The sequence below is a fragment of the Euprymna scolopes genome, chromosome 36 (assembly GCF_053919585.1).
Source record: "Euprymna scolopes isolate OS-2025 chromosome 36, ASM5391958v1, whole genome shotgun sequence".
NCBI lineage: Eukaryota > Metazoa > Mollusca > Cephalopoda > Sepiida > Sepiolidae > Euprymna > Euprymna scolopes.
The window spans coordinates 61088569-61111504 of NC_136517.1; the positions used below are offsets into that span (position 1 = coordinate 61088569).

General features: G+C 26.8%; 1 protein-coding gene across 2 annotated transcripts in view; it reads right to left on the bottom strand.

Moving 5' to 3' along the window:
* LOC145260531 (copine-8-like) overlaps positions 1–22936 on the bottom strand; it is a 390924-nt gene that overhangs the window by 60720 nt on the left and 307268 nt on the right. For both annotated transcript variants that reach the window (XM_080118735.1, XM_080118734.1), the window contains one exon: positions 9474–9502. In XM_080118735.1, the coding sequence (XP_079974861.1) occupies positions 9474–9502 (29 nt within the window). The remainder of the gene's footprint in view (positions 1–9473; positions 9503–22936) is intronic.

The window sequence follows — 22936 nt, forward strand, 5'->3', positions numbered from 1 at the left end:
TTTGTATAATCATCATGTTCTAACCAATATTTTTATAATCATCATGTTCTAACCAAAATTTGTATAATCATCATGTTCTAACCAAAATTTTTATAATCATCATGTTCTAACCAAAATTTTTATAATCATCATGTTCTAACCAAAATTTTTATAATCATCATGTTCTAACCAAAATTTTTATAATAATCATGTTCTAACCAAAATTTGTATAATCATCATGTTCTAACCAATATTTTTATAATCATCATGTTCTAACCAAAATTTGTATAATCATCATGTTCTAACCAAAATTTTTATAATCATCATGTTCTAACCAAAATTTTTATAATCATCATGTTCTAACCAAAATTTTTATAATCATCATGTTCTAACCAAAATTTTTATAATAATCATGTTCTAACCAAAATTTGTATAATCATCATGTTCTAACCAATATTTTTATAATCATCATGTTCTAACCAAAATTTGTATAATCATCATGTTCTAACCAAAATTTTTATAATAATCATGTTCTAACCAAAATTTGTATAATCATCATGTTCTAACCAAAATTTTTATAATCATCATGTTCTAACCAAAATTTTTATAATAATCATGTTCTAACCAAAATTTGTATAATCATCATGTTCTAACCAATATTTTTATAATCATCATGTTCTAACCAAAATTTGTATAATCATCATGTTCTAACCAAAATTTTTATAATCATCATGTTCTAACCAAAATTTTTATAATCATCATGTTCTAACCAAAATTTGTATAATCATCATGTTCTAACCAAAATTTTTATAATAATCATGTTCTAACCAAAATTTGTATAATCATCATGTTCTAACCAATATTTTTATAATCATCATGTTCTAACCAAAATTTGTATAATCATCATGTTCTAACCAAAATTTTTATAATCATCATGTTCTAACCAAAATTTTTATAATCATCATGTTCTAACCAAAATTTTTATAATCATCATGTTCTAACCAAAATTTTTATAATAATCATGTTCTAACCAAAATTTGTATAATCATCATGTTCTAACCAATATTTTTATAATCATCATGTTCTAACCAAAATTTGTATAATCATCATGTTCTAACCAAAATTTTTATAATAATCATGTTCTAACCAAAATTTGTATAATCATCATGTTCTAACCAAAATTTTTATAATCATCATGTTCTAACCAAAATTTTTATAATAATCATGTTCTAACCAAAATTTGTATAATCATCATGTTCTAACCAATATTTTTATAATCATCATGTTCTAACCAAAATTTTTATAATCATCATGTTCTAACCAAAATTTTTATAATCATCATGTTCTAACCAAAATTTTTATAATAATCATGTTCTAACCAAAATTTGTATAATCATCATGTTCTAACCAAAATTTTTATAATCATCATGTTCTAACCAATATTTTTATAATCATCATGTTCTAACCAAAATTTTTATAATCATCATGTTCTAACCAAAATTTTTATAATCATCATGTTCTAACCAATATTTTTATAATCATCATGTTCTAACCAAAATTTTTATAATCATCATGTTCTAACCAAAATTTGTATAATCATCATGTTCTAACCAAAATTTTTATAATAATCATGTTCTAACCAAAATTTTTATAATCATCATGTTCTAACCAATATTTTTATAATCATCATGTTCTAACCAAAATTTTTATAATCATCATGTTCTAACCAAAATTTTTATAATCATCATGTTCTAACCAAAATTTGTATAATCATCATGTTCTAACCAAAATTTTTATAATCATCATGTTCTAACCAATATTTTTATAATCATCATGTTCTAACCAAAATTTTTATAATCATCATGTTCTAACCAAAATCTTTATAATCATCATGTTCTAACCAAAATTTGTATAATCATCATGTTCTAACCAATATTTTTATAATCATCATGTTCTAACCAATATTTTTATAATCATCATGTTCTAACCAATATTTTTATAATCATCATGTTCTAACCAATATTTTTATAATCATCATGTTCTAACCAAAATTTTTATAATCATCATGTTCTAACAAAAATTTTTATAATCATCATGTTCTAACCAAAATCTTTATAATCATCATGTTCTAACCAAAATTTGTATAATCATCATGTTCTAACCAATATTTTTATAATCATCATGTTCTAACCAAAATTTTTATAATCATCATGTTCTAACCAAAATTTGTATAATCATCATGTTCTAACCAAAATTTTTATAATCATCATGTTCTAACCAATATTTTTATAATAATCATGTTCTAACCAAAATTTGTATAATCATCATGTTCTAACCAAAATTTTTATAATCATCATGTTCTAACCAAAATTTGTATAATCATCATGTTCTAACCAAAATTTTTATAATCATCATGTTCTAACCAATATTTTTATAATCATCATGTTCTAACCAAAATTTTTATAATCATCATGTTCTAACCAAAATTTTTATAATCATCATGTTCTAACCAAAATTTGTATAATCATCATGTTCTAACCAAAATTTTTATAATCATCATGTTCTAACCAATATTTTTATAATCATCATGTTCTAACCAAAATTTTTATAATAATCATGTTCTAACCAAAATTTGTATAATCATCATGTTCTAACCAATATTTTTATAATCATCATGTTCTAACCAATATTTTTATAATCATCATGTTCTAACCAAAATTTTTATAATCATCATGTTCTAACCAAAATTTTTATAATCATCATGTTCTAACCAAAATTTTTATAATCATCATGTTCTAACCAAAATTTTTATAATCATCATGTTCTAACCAAAATTTTTATAATCATCATGTTCTAACCAAAATTTTTATAATCATCATGTTCTAACCAAAATTTTTATAATCATCATGTTCTAACCAAAATTTTTATAATCATCATGTTCTAACCAAAATTTTTATAATCATCATGTTCTAACCAAAATTTTTATAATCATCATGTTCTAACCAAAATTTGTATAATCATCATGTTCTAACCAATATTTTTATAATCATCATGTTCTAACCAAAATTTTTATAATCATCATGTTCTAACCAAAATTTTTATAATCATCATGTTCTAACCAAAATTTTTATAATCATCATGTTCTAACCAATATTTTTATAATCATCATGTTCTAACCAAAATTTTTATAATCATCATGTTCTAACAAAAATTTTTATAATCATCATGTTCTAACCAAAATTTTTATAATCATCATGTTCTAACCAAAATTTGTATAATCATCATGTTCTAACCAATATTTTTATAATCATCATGTTCTAACCAAAATTTTTATAATCATCATGTTCTAACCAAAATTTGTATAATCATCATGTTCTAACCAAAATTTTTATAATCATCATGTTCTAACCAATATTTTTATAATAATCATGTTCTAACCAAAATTTTTATAATCATCATGTTCTAACCAAAATTTGTATAATCATCATGTTCTAACCAATATTTTTATAATCATCATGTTCTAACCAAAATTTTTATAATCATCATGTTCTAACCAAAATTTGTATAATCATCATGTTCTAACCAAAATTTTTATAATCATCATGTTCTAACCAATATTTTTATAATCATCATGTTCTAACCAAAATTTTTATAATAATCATGTTCTAACCAAAATTTGTATAATCATCATGTTCTAACCAATATTTTTATAATCATCATGTTCTAACCAATATTTTTATAATCATCATGTTCTAACCAAAATTTGTATAATCATCATGTTCTAACCAAAATTTTTATAATCATCATGTTCTAACCAAAATTTTTATAATAATCATGTTCTAACCAAAATTTGTATAATCATCATGTTCTAACCAAAATTTTTATAATCATCATGTTCTAACAAAAATTTTTATAATCATCATGTTCTAACCAAAATTTTTATAATAATCATGTTCTAACCAAAATTTGTATAATCATCATGTTCTAACCAAAATTTTTATAATCATCATGTTCTAACCAAAATTTTTATAATAATCATGTTCTAACCAAAATTTTTATAATCATCATGTTCTAACCAAAATTTTTATAATAATCATGTTCTAACCAAAATTTGTATAATCATCATGTTCTAACCAATATTTTTATAATCATCATGTTCTAACCAATATTTTTATAATCATCATGTTCTAACCAAAATTTGTATAATCATCATGTTCTAACCAAAATTTTTATAATCATCATGTTCTAACCAAAATTTTTATAATAATCATGTTCTAACCAAAATTTGTATAATCATCATGTTCTAACCAAAATTTTTATAATCATCATGTTCTAACAAAAATTTTTATAATCATCATGTTCTAACCAAAATTTTTATAATCATCATGTTCTAACCAAAATTTTTATAATCATCATGTTCTAACCAAAATTTTTATAATCATCATGTTCTAACCAAAATTTTTATAATCATCATGTTCTAACCAAAATTTGTATAATCATCATGTTCTAACCAAAATTTGTATAATCATCATGTTCTAACCAATATTTTTATAATCATCATGTTCTAACCAAAATTTTTATAATCATCATGTTCTAACCAAAATTTTTATAATCATCATGTTCTAACCAAAATTTTTATAATCATCATGTTCTAACCAAAATTTTTATAATCATCATGTTCTAACCAAAATTTTTATAATCATCATGTTCTAACCAAAATTTGTATAATCATCATGTTCTAACCAAAATTTGTATAATCATCATGTTCTAACCAAAATTTTTATAATCATCATGTTCTAACCAAAATTTTTATAATCATCATGTTCTAACCAAAATTTTTATAATCATCATGTTCTAACAAAAATTTTTATAATCATCATGTTCTAACCAAAATTTGTATAATCATCATGTTCTAACCAAAATTTTTATAATCATCATGTTCTAACCAATATTTTTATAATCATCATGTTCTAACCAATATTTTTATAATCATCATGTTCTAACCAAAATTTTTATAATCATCATGTTCTAACCAAAATTTGTATAATCATCATGTTCTAACCAAAATTTTTATAATCATCATGTTCTAACCAAAATTTGTATAATCATCATGTTCTAACCAAAATTTGTATAATCATCATGTTCTAACCAATATTTTTATAATCATCATGTTCTAACCAAAATTTGTATAATCATCATGTTCTAACCAAAATTTTTATAATCATCATGTTCTAACCAAAATTTGTATAATCATCATGTTCTAACCAATATTTTTATAATCATCATGTTCTAACCAAAATTTGTATAATCATCATGTTCTAACCAAAATTTTTATAATCATCATGTTCTAACCAAAATTTTTATAATAATCATGTTCTAACCAAAATTTGTATAATCATCATGTTCTAACCAATATTTTTATAATCATCATGTTCTAACAAAAATTTTTATAATCATCATGTTCTAACCAAAATTTTTATAATCATCATGTTCTAACCAAAATTTTTATAATCATCATGTTCTAACCAAAATTTGTATAATCATCATGTTCTAACCAAAATTTGTATAATCATCATGTTCTAACCAAAATTTTTATAATCATCATGTTCTAACCAAAATTTGTATAATCATCATGTTCTAACCAAAATTTGTATAATCATCATGTTCTAACCAATATTTTTATAATCATCATGTTCTAACCAAAATTTTTATAATCATCATGTTCTAACCAAAATTTTTATAATCATCATGTTCTAACCAAAATTTTTATAATCATCATGTTCTAACCAAAATTTTTATAATCATCATGTTCTAACAATAATTTTTATAATCATCATGTTCTAACCAAAATCCTGAGGCTCTTATAAAAAAATAACAAAAAAAAAAATATTTAATTATAAAACTCAGATCAGATTGCTTGCTTGTTTGAGAGTTTAAACTGTCCATCTGGTTTGTGACTTCCGGTTTCAAAAAATTCGCCTGCTTACCTATTTTATGGCGCCTTGTCTTAAGTACGATATTAAAAAACACTGCTGCTATTCAAAGCATACAAAAGGTCAACTATTTTTCTTTTTGTTTTAACTTATCTAAACGTGTTTTCCTTACCAAAAAACTAATGAAGAAAATTTCATTAGAATTGAATTCATAGTTGAAGAAAGTTGTGTTATATTATAGCATAGAGCCTTGGACAATAGATTTGGGGCAGACTCATGAGCCGTTGGTTGTCCGTACTGAGCACAACTAAATTGCAAATATACAATGAACCAAAGCAACAAAAATCAATGTACAAAAAGGTGAAAAAAAAAATGTTATTCTGCACAGCAGAAATATGAACTGGCTTTCTTTTTCCATCATATATGGTCAAAGTTTGGTCAGGGTGAAGTCTAGCCTTCTTAAAATATTGTGTTTCAGAGGACATCTCAGCCTTTTACGCAGGAGCGGCCATGTTGAATTCCATTTATCCAACATTGTTGGCATTTGTATATAGCACAAGCAATTTTCCCTCATTTTGTTTGCAATTGCCATAACGTCATAATTATGGTAAATATTACCACTTCGGACATTGTAAATTCTCCATGAGATTAGAGTTGGACATCAAATTGATTATTAATGCGAGGAGAATCCAACTTTCCCGAAAGATTAGGATAAAAATAAAAATTGTCTTGGTCTAGAAGGATTTCTCCTTCACTGACTGAGGAGAGAAAAGATGAAGTGTAGTATCAGAACAGATACAACACTTTGATATTAGCCAAAAGGTGTCAGACATGAAGTGAAACATAGCAATTTTTTTCTGCGACTAATTTTTCTGCTTCCTTTGTCATCGGCACGTGCAACCAAATAAAGCAACAGGTCGTACTATGTTTTGGGACGTTGAGCCAACCACAAATCTGTGAATCATAGAAGAGACCAATTGCAGTACACCATTTGAGCTATGTGGCATCTAATCACGTGGTCATTTAAAAGCGAACGAACTAATATTTTTTGTCTTGCAGAGAAATAGTTCCTTTATAAATTGCAGCAGTGCTACATAAATCAAAGAATCAGCGAGATACAATATTTTGACTTACAGAATTCTGTTGTGCTGGTATTGGTTCTCCTGCTAAACCATGTACTCATGGAAGGAACCACATGAAGGTTTCCAAAATTCCTAATGAAAGTGGTGCTATTGAGCAGACAATATTTGAAGACAGCATGCTTAGTCACTGTTTCTTATTGGTATTCACTTCACCACTGACGCCTCCTAGTAGATCCAATAAACTACAACATGGCTTAAATGAAAGTTTATAATGCAAAATCTAATGAGAAGTTCATGTCATCTGGAGAGTCGATGAAAAACTTTCGTCTATCAGATCTTATGGAATTCTGACAGCTTGGAGTAACCGTTTTCTGGATTTACCAAAAAATAAAAAATAAAATAAATCTAGAAAGTGTTCGAGCATTTAGATAAATCGGCTCTGTTTATGCTATATATATATATATATATATCGTGACACCCTGCACTGATGATTCCCGAAAGGATGAAACACGAGTGTCTGTTGGTATTTAATAATTATTATAGTAAATAATAATGTCAGCCCCTTTAAGAAACTTGTTTCTTATTGTTGAGAACTTTCAGTTGTAATAAAGTCGGTCACCTTAGCTCATATGTCTAGATCATCATTAGATCAGATCACTCTTTGGCTGACGTTAAAAGCATTTAATAAGAATAAATGTTTAAATTCAACTGTATTCATCTAGCAGATCTTATGGAATTCTGACAGCTTAGAGTAGCTGTTTTCCTGGATTTGCCAAAAAATAAAAAATAGAATAAATCTAGAAAATGTTCGAGCATTCAGATAAATTGGTAAGCTATGCTTATGCTTTATATATATATATATACATATATATATATATATATATATATATATATGTATATATATATATATATATATATATATATATATATATATATATATATATATATATCGTGACACCCTGCACTGATGGTTCCCGAAAGGATGAAACACTAGTGTCTGTAGGTATTTAATGATTATCATAGTAAATAATAAAAGAAACTTGTTTCTTATCGTTGAACACTTTCAGTTGTAATAAAGTCGGTCACCTTAGCTCATATGCCTAGATCGTGATTTAATGATTAGATCACTCTCTGACTGACGTTAAAAACATTTAATAAGAATAAATGTTTAAATTCAACTGTATCTCTCGCGTTTGATGGTAACTTAGTGGTTCAGGTCCTTGCTAATGAAGCCAGACAGGATAAAACACGAGTGTCTGTAGGTATTTAAATTATTATAGTATATATATATATATATATATATATATATATATATATATATATATACTAGCATGGTGTCCCGACTTTGCCCGGGATTGAATGGTGATCAACGACTGTTTCATATCCCCATATTTTATTGTCATCAAAATCGGTGAAATCGTTACTTTTCAATCAAATCGATTGATTGCCTACTCTAGTTGGTAACCCATCGCGGTGCACTGAGAGGAAGCTTCACAACTTAGTCAACAATACATTGCACTGTAGAGAACCTGCAGTTTATTTTATAAAATGGCTTAATTTAAAGTTTAAAATGCAAAAATCAAGTATCATGCAATTGTGCTCTAAAATGACACATTCATTTCGAACGGGCCCCTGTCATATAAAAGCACCTACCGTTGATTTTATATGCCTGACCTTACTACTTGTGCAGTGATAATGGCTTGAATTTAAGTTTAAAATGAAAAAGTCAAGTATCATGGTGCAATTGTGCTTTAAACATAAAAACTCATTTCGAACGAGCCCCTGTCATATCAAAGAACCTATTGTTGATTTTATATGTTGAGCCTTTCTGCTTGTGTGGTAATCAAACTTCTCAAATGCACTTGTAATGTTAGACTGTATACGATGTTAACGTTAGTAAAAATTGCTTGTTCATTTTTTCATTTTAATTATCGATTATTGATACTTATAAAAGACATTCCGATAAAAAAAACAATCTAGGAACACTGCTAGATATATAATGTACCTTTGTGTGAAATTTCATAAAAATCGGTCCAGCCGTTTTCAAATCCATGGGGAGTGGACCCCCCTCTCTCTCTTTCACACACACACACACACACACACACACACACACACACACACACACACACACACACACAGAATTCCTTTTATATAATAGTAGAGCGAGAGATAGAGATGAATTGCATGATGCAAAATTTATGAAATTTTACTGATATGAAAATTAAATATAGTTGAGGAAGGTAGAGAGAAAGCGGGAGAGAGGAAAAGAAAATAAAAGAGAGAGAGGAAGAGAAAATAAGAGAGAGAGAGAGAGAGAGAGAGAGAGAGAGAGAGGAAGAGAAAATAAGAGAGAGAGAGATAAAAGGTGTGTGTGAGAGAGAGAAAGGAGGAAGATGGATAAAGCGAGAGAAATAGAGAGAGAGAGAGAGACAGACACAGACAGACAGACAGACAGACAGACAGACAGACATTAACTTACCTTGCAAGCAAAAACTTCTTCCGATCTTACTGTAATATAAATGCGAAATAACCAATTAACAATGTGACAAGAGTGTGATTGTTGTTTTTGAAGGGAGGGAAAATTACCATAGATCAGTTCACTAATTTGAAATAGGGAGTGACAGATTGATCATGATTATAGTAATGAAGTATTTTAGCAGAATTAAATATAGTTGATTCACTATGATAATCGCAAACAAAAACATATAAATAAAAAGAACAGATTCAAATAATAGCTGTTGTGCTTTTGTATATTTATTTATATAATCGACGCTGCTGGCAGTAATTTTTGCTAACAGTTATATTCTATGTGTTACACGTTTTGTCATTTTTTGTCACTAAACAGAAATGCTAAAAATGATATATTATTAGAGATGCATGAAAAAAAAGTTTCTCCCTTTTCTTCTTTGAAGCTGTGTTATATTAGGCAATTTAGTTTTCCGACTAATTAGTTGTTTTGTTTTATGGCATATCAATTACATTTGGGTTTGTTAGAATATAAGTTATTTTAATTCATTTCATTAAGCATATATTCCAAACATATTCATCATTATAACGAAAGCCCAAAACCAAAATATTATTACAGCGGTTAATTATAAAAAAAAAATTAAAAAAAAGCAACGTACATTATACAAAACAATAGAAAAGATGAATTAGGGTTAGGGTCAGGTTTTGATTGCTACTATGAAAGAAAAAAAAACAATTATTTTAGAATTTCGAGTAGGAAAGCAGTTTTATACATAAATTTAATATAAAATGATAATCATTTCCGGTCCATTTTAACTTTTTAATTTTGTCTAATCGCTTAAAATTCGATACAACATTTTGGCAGACCATACCATTTTCGTTTGATTGTTGAAATTTATTTGATGTGTTTCTACCAGCGTTTGTTTAATTTTCGATTTTTAGCGGTAATGAAGTGTCCTTGTGAAGAGCTTATGGACAGTACATTTTTTTAAAGTCTAACTCAACAGAATGACTGAACTAAAAACGCTTTAAAATAAGCTTAAACACTGTTGCGGACCAGGATATAATAATCTTAACTCGCTACAAAAGAAAATAATGAAATGAATCGAAGGAAGGAAAAAAAAACTCAATTGCTGAATAAAATAAACATGTCGTTTATTTTATGTTGAAAATAAATGGTTTAGGTGGAACATGTGTTCTGTTCAGTCGTTGACGACTACGCCTATGGAAAAAGAGGAATAAAGTAGGGGAAAGAGAAATGGCAGTCCAGCATGTAGAAAAAGAAAGAGAGAGAGAGGGCTGACCTCAACAAAGCTGCGCGTGCATGGTAGCAGTCGGCCACGTGGAAGTATCTTCAGGTCACAAGTTGTGGACGCGAACTTGTCTGGTCGACAAACCAAGGCAAAAGGGAAGAAAGATGAAGTTGAACGTTGTTGTTGACTTTTATACCGGGATCAGTGTTCTGACTGCGCATGTCTGTATTTCACTTAAAAATAAGTGACGTCACTAATGTGTGTATGTTTGCACGATCGAACGTGCATGTGTGTGTACGTGGATGTGTATATACGTGTGTGTGTGTATGTGCGTGCGTACATGTGTATGTGTGTATGTGAGGAAAAACATGTTTGAACAAGACCCCCCCTCCTGAGGGGAAAAAATGTATATATATATATATATATATATATATATATATATATATATATATATATATATATATATATATATATATATATATATATATATATATAATTTAAAGGAGATTAGAATAATAGTCTAAAGAGCTAAGTGTATTTTAATGTAATAGTGAAATTACTAGTTTAATTAAAATACAGGAAATGCTCGTTGTAATTTAGATATATAATAAGCTCGATAGTTAAATGTCCTAGAGCTAATTCAATATTAAGTAATGTGATTTATAATTTAAAAATTAAAAAAAAAAAAAAAAAAAAAAAAAATTTAAATTTAAAAATCAAATTTTAATTAAATTAAAAATCAGTTTCATAAGAAGGAACAACAACAAAGTCAATTATCTGTACGATCGTTTCGGAAATCCGTGCTTTTTATTTGTGGTATACATGAAGTCACGTAGAACAATTATACATAGTGTTTTTGGTAAGCACGGTCTTCTCATCAGCAAATTTAGGAGGATTTCTATTGAATTTAACAGACACCAAAAGAAACCTAGCATTAAAAGTAAGGCAGATGAATCTGAAAAATTGAAATAAAAGGTTTGGATTTAAAATTTATAAGAAAATTGTATATATATATATATATACAAGAGAAGCGTATTTTGTTTCTTTTTATGTATATTTTTTATGTATATATATATATATATTTTAAAGTTATGTATTGTTTGAAATGTTTTGGCCAATGAACTTTTCGACCTGTTTTTTGTTGTTGTTTGTGGTGTGTTGTTTTTTGTAATTTCTTTGTTAGTTTGTGAGTGTGTATGTTCTTGTATTGGAGTAGGAGAAACGTGTAATTGTTCGTCTATGAATGCAGGTTTAAGTCTGTCTATTGCAATAGTGTCTTTTTTTAATCTCTGTTTAAAATGGTAAAGTACTTTTTACTTCTGTCGAGAACTAGATAAGGTTCGGAATAATTTGGACGGAGTGGTTTTTTGACTGCGTCGTTCCTGATAAAAACGTATTTACAGGTGTGAATATCGCTTGGAACGAAAATGTTCGTGTCTGGCTTTTTGGTTGGGGTGAATTTTAATCGTGATACTTCATGTTTTAAATCCGTTACAAAAGTTGTCGTCGGGAAAATGTTTGTATTGTTTTCGCAGAATTGTCCCGGTAAAATTAGTGCTGAACCGAAAACTAATACTGCAGGTGTGCTCTGCAAATCTTCCTTCACAGTGTTGCAAATTGCTAGGAGAATGAGTGGCAATTTGTCTGACCAGTCCCATTTGTTTTCGTTCATAGCCAAAGATGCTTTTAATTGTCTATGAAACCGTTCCACCATACCGTTTGCATAAGGGTGGTATGTGCTTTGTTCCCAACAAATGGTTGAATTCAGCGAAAAGAGTTGATTGAAACTGTGAGTCCCTGTCCGTTGTGATTGCGGAGGGCACTCCGAAAATTGCTATCCAATCTTGTAAAATCGCTCTGGCTATTGTTGCGGCTGATATGTCTTTCCCTGGTATTGCTGTCGGCCATCTGCTGAATCTATCGACTATAGTAAGGATGTGGGTGTGTCCTTTTGAAGTGGGCAAGGGTCCAACCAAGTCGATATGAACATGAGTAAACCTAGCATCTGGTACATTGAAAGTTCCTGAACGTGATTTTGTGTGCCTGTGGACTTTTTTTGGCAAGGAATGCCAGTTTTTGTCCAATTACGGATGTCCATATTCATATTTGGCCAAACAAAACGTTCCCCTATTAATTTCACGGTGGCGTGTTTTCCTGGGTGGGACAAATTGTGGAAGTGCTGGAAAACTTGTTGTCTGAGGCTGGGTGAAATATAAGGGTGAGTGTGTTTTTGTGAAACATCACAATAAAAATTTGTTGTTCCGAACGGTATCGGCTTTTCTTTTAACTTCAGTGAAGTTTTGTCCATTATAGCTGGGAGTGTGGCATCGGCTAATTGCTCTTGTGCTATTAATTCCATACTTAGTGGCGATAAAGCGTCAGTTACAACGTTTTCTTGTCCTTTTACGTAACGTATATCGGTAGAATATTGAGCTATATAGTCAAGATGTCGAATTTCTTGTGGACCGTATTTGTCGACATGTGTGTGTAGAGCAAATGTTAGGGGTTTATGATCCATATAAATGGAAAATTTTCTGCCTTCGAGGAGATGTTTAATTGCAAGGTAAATTGCAAGTAACTCTCTCGAGAAAGTGCTATATTTAGTTTGCGCTTTGTTTAACTTGGCAGAGAAGAATGAAATAGGGGTCATTTTGTTGTCAGAAATTTGGTGAATGACAGCTCCTACTGTTATTTCCAATGCATCCTTCGTAAGTGTAAGTTCCGTTGTATCGCTATCTTGGATATATGTAAGTTTGGTGAAGTTTGCCAAAGCAGTTTTCGATTGTTTGAAGTCCTTCTAAAACTAACTGTTGGTTTTTGGTTCGTTTTTTTTAACAAGTCCATTAAAGGTGCGAGTAACGCGGAACAGTTAGGCAAAAAGCGTCGGTAATAGTTAATTATGCCTACAAAACGGCGTACTTGTCTGATAGATGTCGGTAGAGGGAAATTTGAAATGGCATTTACTTTTTCAGGCAAAGGGGAGATTCTATCCTTGTCGATTAAATGTCCGAGAAATTGAACCTCCTGGTGGCCAAAAACACATTTATCGGTGTTTAGTTTCAGACCGAAATATAACAGTCTTTCGAAAGTTTGTTCCAGGTGTAGCCGGTGTTCTTCGAGGTTTCTGCTGGCGATTAAAACGTTGTCCACATATGCGAATATGAATGGCAGACCTCTGAAAACTTCGTCAATCAAACGTTGGAAAGTTTAACAGGCGTTTCTCAGCCTGAAAGGCATCCTTAGGAACTCGTAAAGGCCAAATGGTGTGGTTAGTGCAGTTTTGTGAATGTCTTCTGCGAATGGAATTTGAAAATATGCCTTAACGAGGTCCAGTTTGGAGAAAATTGTGGCGCCTTGGAGTCCGTTGGCGAAGTCATGGATATGGGGGGGGGGGAGGGGTAAGATATCTATCCGGAACTGTTTTCGCGGTTAAGCGTCTAAAATCTCTGCACGGACACCATGTGGTGTTGTCAGCTTTCTGCACTATGTGAAATGTGGTGTGGTGATGACCAAGCACTTTTCGAGGGCCGTATTATCCTCATGTGGAGTAGGTTTTGAAACGGATTTTGCCAATTTGTATTTATCCGGTTTCAAGCATCTGGGGGTTGAATAGACGGGCGGTCCTGTGGTCTTAATATAGTGCTTAGCGCTATGCTTGATGGAGTCCATGTTTTTAAACGGCTGGGAAAGTTGAGGAAATTTTTGGAGTAACCGGCGGGCGTGTAAATCTTTGGGTAAGGCAGTGCTGATTCCGGTGGTTAAAAATTTCGAGGTAGTTCCTCTCGCTGAAATCTTCCTTTCGTTTTCTGTCAATGTGTGGTGAGTCATGTCGACAGACAGGTTGAAATGGGCTAAAAAGTCCGCCCCCAAAATTGGAGTGGTCACGTTGGCTATGGTGAAATTCCAGAAAAAAAATCCTTCGCATTCCCAGGTTTAAGTTTAAAGTTTTCTCGCCAAAAGTGGGTATTTTTGTACCGTTGGTGGCTTGTACGCTGAAAAATTGGGTCCCTGTTGGGTGGCCATGTGGTGTTGGTTTGACGCTGATTTCTGCTCCGTGTCCATTAAAAAGTAATATATGTGGATTTTGTCACGGATATAAAACAGACGACCTTTTTTTGTGCTCCAGCTACAGTCGTCATTGTTACTGGCTGGAAGGTTTGTTTCCCTGCGCTGGTTTTTTGAACGCGCAGGGTGTAGTGCATTTTCTCGTGTTGACGCCGAATCTGCTGTGGTAGTAGCAAACATCTTGTCTATCTTGTGACGTGGACCGGTTCCTGCTTAAACTTCTTCGCCTGTAACTTTGTCGCATGTCGTTGTAGTTTCTGGGATAACGTCGATGCATTTGAAGTACATTGGCTAGCTGCTTTGAAAGCTTTTCAAAACTGTAGACTTTAATTCTGTTAATTCTTTGTCTCGGTTTTGGTCAGGTTGCCATGGTTTTGTTGTAGAAGTCCGTCTGTTGAAGTTCCATTTTGTTGTTTTTTTTTTTTGTTGAAATTTTTTATTTCAATTCCTTGTGCACGGTTTGAAAATGTTCCTCCACGTGGTCGACAAGTTTGTTTTTTTAGAGAAAAAATATTTTTCGTGCGTGCCGTGGATTTGTGTGGAAGAGTTTAGTTTACACTGCGTGTCTCATTCGAATACATTCATTTCATTTTAAATTAAGGGGTCACCATCGTTTGTTGCGGACCAGGATATAATAATCCTAACTTGCTACAAAAGAAAATAATGAAATGAATGGAAGGAACAAAAAACCCAATTGCTGAGTAAAAAATAAACATGTCGTTTATTTTATGTTGAAAATAAATGGTTTAGGTGGAACACGTGTTTAGTTCAGTCGTTGACGACTACGCGCGTGGAAAAAGAGGAATAAAGTGGGGGAAAGAGAAATGGCAGTCCAGCATGTAGAAAAAGAGAGAGTGGGATGACTTCAGCAAAGCCGCACGTGCATGGTAGCAGTCGGCCACGTGGAAGTGTCTTCAGGCCACAAGTTGTGGACGCGAACTTGTCTGGTTGACAAACCAAGGCAAAAGGGAAGAAAGATGAAGTTGAACGTTGTTGTTGACTTTTATACTGGGATCAGTGTTCTGACTGTGCATGTCTTGATTTCACTTAAAAATAAGTGACGTCACCAATGTGTGTATGTTTGTGCGCGCGCGAACGTACATGTGTGTGTATGTGAATGTGTATATACGTGTGTGTGTGTGTGTGTGTGTGTGCGTATATGCGTGCATACATGTGGATGTGTGTATGTGAGGAAAAACATGTTCGAACAACACAAATACAATTATCCAAGTCGGTTGAAGAGTCTTGTCTTTTGTAGCATTTATTTGTTGCATATTTTTCATCTCTTTCTTCTTTTAGTTATTTTCATTCTTTATTTTTCATCTCTTTATTCTTTTAGTTATTTTCATTCTTTATTTTTCATCTCTTTATTCTTTTAGTTATTCTTATTCTTTATTCTTCATCTCTTTATTCTTTTAGTTATTCTCATTCTTTATTTTTCATGTCTTTATTCTTTTAGTTATTTTCATTCTTTATTCTTCATCTCTTTATTCTTTTAGTTATTCTCATTCTTTATTTTTCATGTCTTTATTCTTTTAGTTATTTTCATTCTTTATTTTTCATCTCTTTATTCTTTTAGTTATTTTCATTCTTTATTTTTTAACTCTTTATTCTTTTAGTTATTTTCATTCTTTATTTTTCATCTCTTTATTCTTTTAGTTATTCTTATTCTTTATTTTTACTCCCTTTATTCTTTTAGTTATTCTCATTCTTTATTTTTCATCTCTTTATTCTTTTAGTTATTTTCATTCTTTATTTTTCATCTCTTTATTCTTTTAGTTATTCTTATTCTTTATTCTTCATCTCTTTCTTCTTTTAGTTATTTTCATTCTTTATTTTTCATCGCTTTATTCTTTTAGTTATTCTTATTCTTTATTCTTCATCTCTTTCTTCTTTTAGTTATTTTCATTCTTTATTTTTCATGTCTTTATTCTTTTAGTTATTCTTATTCTTTATTTTTCATTTCTTTATTCTTTTATTTATTTTCATTCTTTATTTTTCATGTCTTTATTCTTTTAGTTATTCTCATTCTTTATTTTTCATCTCTTTATTCTTTTAGTTATTTTCATTCTTTATTTTTCATCTCTTTATTCTTTTAGTTATTTTCATTCTTTATTTTTTATCTCTTTATTCTTTTAGTTATTTTCATTCTTTTTTTCATCTCTTTATTCTTTTAGTTATTGTCATTCTTTATTTTTCATCTCTTTGTTCTTTTAGTTATTTTCATTCTTTATTTTTCATGTCTTTATTTTTTTAGTTATTCTCATTCTTTATTTTTCATCTCTTTATTCTTTTAGTTATTGTCATTCTTTATTTTTCATCTCTTTGTTCTTTTAGTTATTTTCATTCTTTATTTTTCATGTCTTTATTCTTTTAGTTATTTTCATTCTTTATTTTTCATCTCTTTATTTTTTTAGTTATTCTCATTCTTTATTTTTCATCTCTTTATTCTTTTAGTTATTTTCATTCTTTATTTTTCATCTCTTTACTCTTTTAGTTATTTTCATTCTTTATTTTTCATCTCTTTATTCTTTTAGTTATTTTCATTCTTTATTTTTCATGTCTTTATTTTTTTAGTTATTCTCATTCTTTATTTTTCATCTCTTTATTCTTTTAGTTATTTTCATTCTTTATTTTTCATCTCTTTATTCTTTTAGTTATTTTCATTCTTTATTTTTCATCTCTTTATTCTTTTAGTTATTCTCATTCTTTATTTTTCATGTCTTTATTTTTTTAGTTATTTTCATTCTTTATTTTTCATCTCTTTATTCTTTTAGTTATTTTCATTCTTTATTTTTCATGTCTTTATTTTTTTAGTTATTCTCATTCTTTATTTTTCATCTCTTTATTCTTTTGGTTATTGTCATTCTTTATTTTTCATGTCTTTGTTCTTTTAGTTATTTTCATTCTTTATTTTTCATCTCTTTATTCTTTTAGTTATTTTCATTCTTTATTTTTCATCTCTTTATTCTTTTAGTTATTTTCATTCTTTATTTTTCATGTCTTTATTTTTTTAGTTATTCTCATTCTTTATTCTTCATCACTTTATTCTTTAAGTTATTCTCATTCTTTATTTTTCATGTCTTTATTCTTTTAGTTATTCTCATTCTTTATTTTTCATGTCTTTATTTTTTTAGTTATTTTCATTCTTTATTTTTCATTTCTTTATTCTTTTAGTTATTTTCATCCTTTATTTTTCATCTCTTTATTTTTTTTAGTTATTTTCATTCTTTTTTTTCATCTCTTTATTCATTTAGTTATTCTCATTCTTTATTTTTCATCTCTTTATTCTTTTAGTTATTTTCATTCTTTATTTTTCATGTCTTTATTCTTTTAGTTATTCTCATTCTTTATTTTTCATCTCTTTATTCTTTTAGTTATTTTCATTCTTTATTTTTTATCTCTTTATTCTTTTAGTTATTTTCATTCTTTATTTTTCATTTCTTTATTCTTTTATTTATTTTCATTCTTTATTTTTCATGTCTTTATTCTTTTAGTTATTCTCATTCTTTATTTTTCATCTCTTTATTCTTTTAGTTATTTTCATTCTTTATTTTTCATCTCTTTATTCTTTTAGTTATTTTCATTCTTTATTTTTCATCTCTTTATTCTTTTAGTTATTTTCATTCTTTTTTTCATCTCTTTATTCTTTTAGTTATTTTCATTCTTTATTTTTCATGTCTTTATTCTTTTAGTTATTCTCATTCTTTATTTTTCATCACTTTATTCTTTTTGTTATTCTCATTCTTTATTTTTCATCTCTTTATTCTTTTAGTTATTTTCATTCTTTATTTTTCATCTCTTTATTCTTTTAGTTATTCTCATTCTTTATTTTTCATCTCTTTATTCTTTTATTTATTTTCATTCTTTATTTTTCATGTCTTTATTCTTTTAGTTATTCTTATTCTTTATTTTTCATCTCTTTATTTTTTTAGTTATTCTCATTCTTTATTTTTCATCTCTTTGTTCTTTTAGTTATTTTCATTCTTTATTTTTCATGTCTTTATTTTTTTAGTTATTCTCATTCTTTATTTTTCATCTCTTTATTCTTTTAGTTATTTTCATTCTTTATTCTTCATCTCTTTATTCTTTTAGTTATTTTCATTCTTTATTTTTCATGTCTTTATTTTTTTAGTTATTCTCATTCTTTATTTTTCATCTCTTTATTCTTTTCGTTATTTTCATTCTTCATTTTTCATCTCTTTATTCTTTTAGTTATTCTCATTCTTTATTTTTCATCTCTTTATTTTTTTAGTTATTCTCATTCTTTATTTTTCATCTCTTTATTTTTTTAGTTATTCTCATTCTTTATTTTTCATCTCTTTATTTTTTTAGTTATTCTCATTCTTTATTTTTCATCTCTTTATTCTTTTAGTTATTTTCATTCTTTATTTTTCATGTCTTTATTCTTTTAGTTATTCTCATTCTTTATTTTTCATTTCTTTATTCTTTTAGTTATTTTCATTCTTTATTTTTCATCTCTTTATTCTTTTAGTTATTTTCATTCTTTATTTTTCATTTCTTTATTCTTTTATTTATTTTCATTCTTTATTTTTCATGTCTTTATTCTTTTAGTTATTCTCATTCTTTATTTTTCATCTCTTTATTCTTTTAGTTATTTTCATTCTTTATTTTTCATCTCTTTATTCTTTTAGTTATTTTCATTCTTTATTTTTCATCTCTTTATTCTTTTAGTTATTTTCATTCTTTTTTTCATCTCTTTATTCTTTTAGTTATTGTCATTCTTTATTTTTCATCTCTTTGTTCTTTTAGTTATTTTCATTCTTTATTTTTCATGTCTTTATTTTTTTAGTTATTCTCATTCTTTATTTTTCATCTCTTTATTCTTTTAGTTATTGTCATTCTTTATTTTTCATCTCTTTGTTCTTTTAGTTATTTTCATTCTTTATTTTTCATGTCTTTATTCTTTTAGTTATTTTCATTCTTTATTTTTCATCTCTTTATTTTTTTAGTTATTCTCATTCTTTATTTTTCATCTCTTTATTCTTTTAGTTATTTTCATTGTTTATTTTTCATCTCTTTACTCTTTTAGTTATTTTCATTCTTTATTTTTCATCTCTTTATTCTTTTAGTTATTTTCATTCTTTATTTTTCATGTCTTTATTTTTTTTAGTTATTCTCATTCTTTATTTTTCACCTCTTTATTCTTTTAGTTATTTTCATTCTTTATTTTTCATCTCTTTATTCTTTTAGTTATTTTCTTTCTTTATTTTTCATCTCTTTATTCTTTTAGTTATTCTCATTCTTTATTTTTCATGTCTTTATTCTTTTAGTTATTTTCATTCTTTATTTTTCATCTCTTTATTCTTTTAGTTATTTTCATTCTTTATTTTTCATCTCTTTATTTTTTTAGTTATTCTCATTCTTTATTTTTCATCTCTTTATTCTTTTGGTTATTGTCATTCTTTATTTTTCATCTCTTTGTTCTTTTAGTTATTTTCATTCTTTATTTTTCATCTCTTTATTCTTTTAGTTATTTTCATTCTTTATTTTTCATCTCTTTATTCTTTTAGTTATTTTCATTCTTTATTTTTCATCTCTTTATTCTTTTAGTTATTTTCATTCTTTATTTTTCATCTCTTTATTCTTTTAGTTATTTTCATTCTTTATTTTTCATCTCTTTATTTTTTTTGTTATTTTCATTCTTTTTTTTCATCTCTTTATTCTTTTAGTTATTTTCATTCTTTATTTTTCATCTCTTTATTCTTTTAGTTATTTTCATTCTTTATTTTTCATGTCTTTATTCTTTTAGTTATTCTCATTCTTTATTTTTCATCTCTTTATTCTTTTAATTATTTTCATTCTTTATTTTTCATCTCTTTATTCTTTTAGTTATTTTCATTCTTTATTTTTCATTTCTTTATTCTTTTATTTATTTTCATTCTTTATTTTTCATGTCTTTATTCTTTTAGTTATTCTCATTCTTTATTTTTCATCTCTTTATTCTTTTAGTTATTTTCATTCTTTATTTTTCATCTCTTTATTCTTTTAGTTATTTTCATTCTTTATTTTTCATCTCTTTATTCTTTTAGTTATTTTCATTCTTTTTTTCATTTCTTTATTCTTTTAGTTATTTTCATTCTTTATTTTTCATGTCTTTATTCTTTTAGTTATTCTCATTCTTTATTTTTCATCACTTTATTCTTTTTGTTATTCTCATTCTTTATTTTTCATCTCTTTATTCTTTTAGTTATTTTCATTCTTTATTTTTCATCTCTTTATTCTTTTAGTTATTCTAATTCTTTATTTTTCATCTCTTTATTCTTTTATTTATTTTCATTCTTTATTTTTCATCTCTTTATTCTTTTAGTTATTTTCATTCTTTATTTTTCATGTCTTTATTCTTTTAGTTATTCTCATTCTTTATTTTTCATCTCTTTATTCTTTTAATTATTTTCATTCTTTATTTTTCATCTCTTTATTCTTTTAGTTATTTTCATTCTTTATTTTTCATTTCTTTATTCTTTTATTTATTTTCATTCTTTATTTTTCATGTCTTTATTCTTTTAGTTATTCTCATTCTTTATTTTTCATCTCTTTATTCTTTTAGTTATTTTCATTCTTTATTTTTCATCTCTTTATTCTTTTAGTTATTTTCATTCTTTTTTTCATTTCTTTATTCTTTTAGTTATTTTCATTCTTTATTTTTCATGTCTTTATTCTTTTAGTTATTTTCATTCTTTATTTTTCATCTCTTTATTTTTTTAGTTATTCTCATTCTTTATTTTTCATCTCTTTATTCTTTTAGTTATTTTCATTCTTTATTTTTCATCTCTTTATTCTTTTAGTTATTTTAATTCTTTATTTTTCATCTCTTTATTCTTTTAGTTATTTTCATTCTTTAGTTTTCATGTCTTTATTTTTTTAGTTATTCTCATTCTTTATTTTTCATCTCTTTATTCTTTTAGTTATTTTCATTCTTTATTTTTCATCTCTTTATTCTTTTAGTTATTTTCATTCTTTATTTTTCATCTCTTTATTCTTTTAGTTATTCTCATTCTTTATTTTTCATCTCTTTATTTTTTTAGTTATTCTCGTTCTTTATTTTTCATCTCTTTATTCTTTTAGTTATTGTCATTCTTTATTTTTCATCTCTTTGTTCTTTTAGTTATTTTCATTCTTTATTTTTCATCTCTTTGTTCTTTTAGTTATTTTCATTCTTTATTTTTCATGCCTTTATTTTTTTAGTTATTCTCATTCTTTATTTTTCATCTCTTTATTCTTTTAGTTATTGTCATTCTTTATTTTTCATCTCTTTGTTCTTTTAGTTATTTTAATTCTTTATTTTTCATCTCTTTATTCTTTTAGTTATTTTCATTCTTTATTTTTCATGTCTTTATTTTTTTAGTTATTCTCATTCTTTATTTTTCATCTCTTTATTCTTTTAGTTATTTTCATTCTTTATTTTTCATCTCTTTATTCTTTTAGTTATTTTCATTCTTTATTTTTCATCTCTTTATTCTTTTAGTTATTCTCATTCTTTATTTTTCATCTCTTTATTTTTTTAGTTATTCTCGTTCTTTATTTTTCATCTCTTTATTCTTTTGGTTATTGTCATTCTTTATTTTTCATCTCTTTGTTCTTTTAGTTATTTTCATTCTTTATTTTTCATGTCTTTATTCTTTTAGTTATTTTCATTCTTTATTTTTCATCTCTTTATTCTTTTAGTTATTTTCATTCTTTATTTTTCATGTCTTTATTCTTTTAGTTATTCTCATTCTTTATTTTTCATCTCTTTATTCTTTTCGTTATTTTCATTCTTTATTTTTCATCTCTTTATTCTTTTAGTTATTCTCATTCTTTATTTTTCATGTCTTTATTTTTTTAGTTATTCTCATTCTTTATTTTTCATCTCTTTATTCTTTTAGTTATTCTCATTCTTTATTTTTCATCTCTTTATTCTTTTCGTTATTTTCATTCTTTATTTTTCATGTCTTTATTTTTTTAGTTATTCTCATTCTTTATTTTTCATCTCTTTATTCTTTTAGTTATTTTCATTCTTTATTCTTCATCTCTTTATTCTTTTAGTTATTTTCATTCTTTATTTTTCATGTCTTTATTTTTTTAGTTATTCTCATTCTTTATTTGTCATCTCTTTATTCTTTTCGTTATTTTCATTCTTTATTTTTCATCTCTT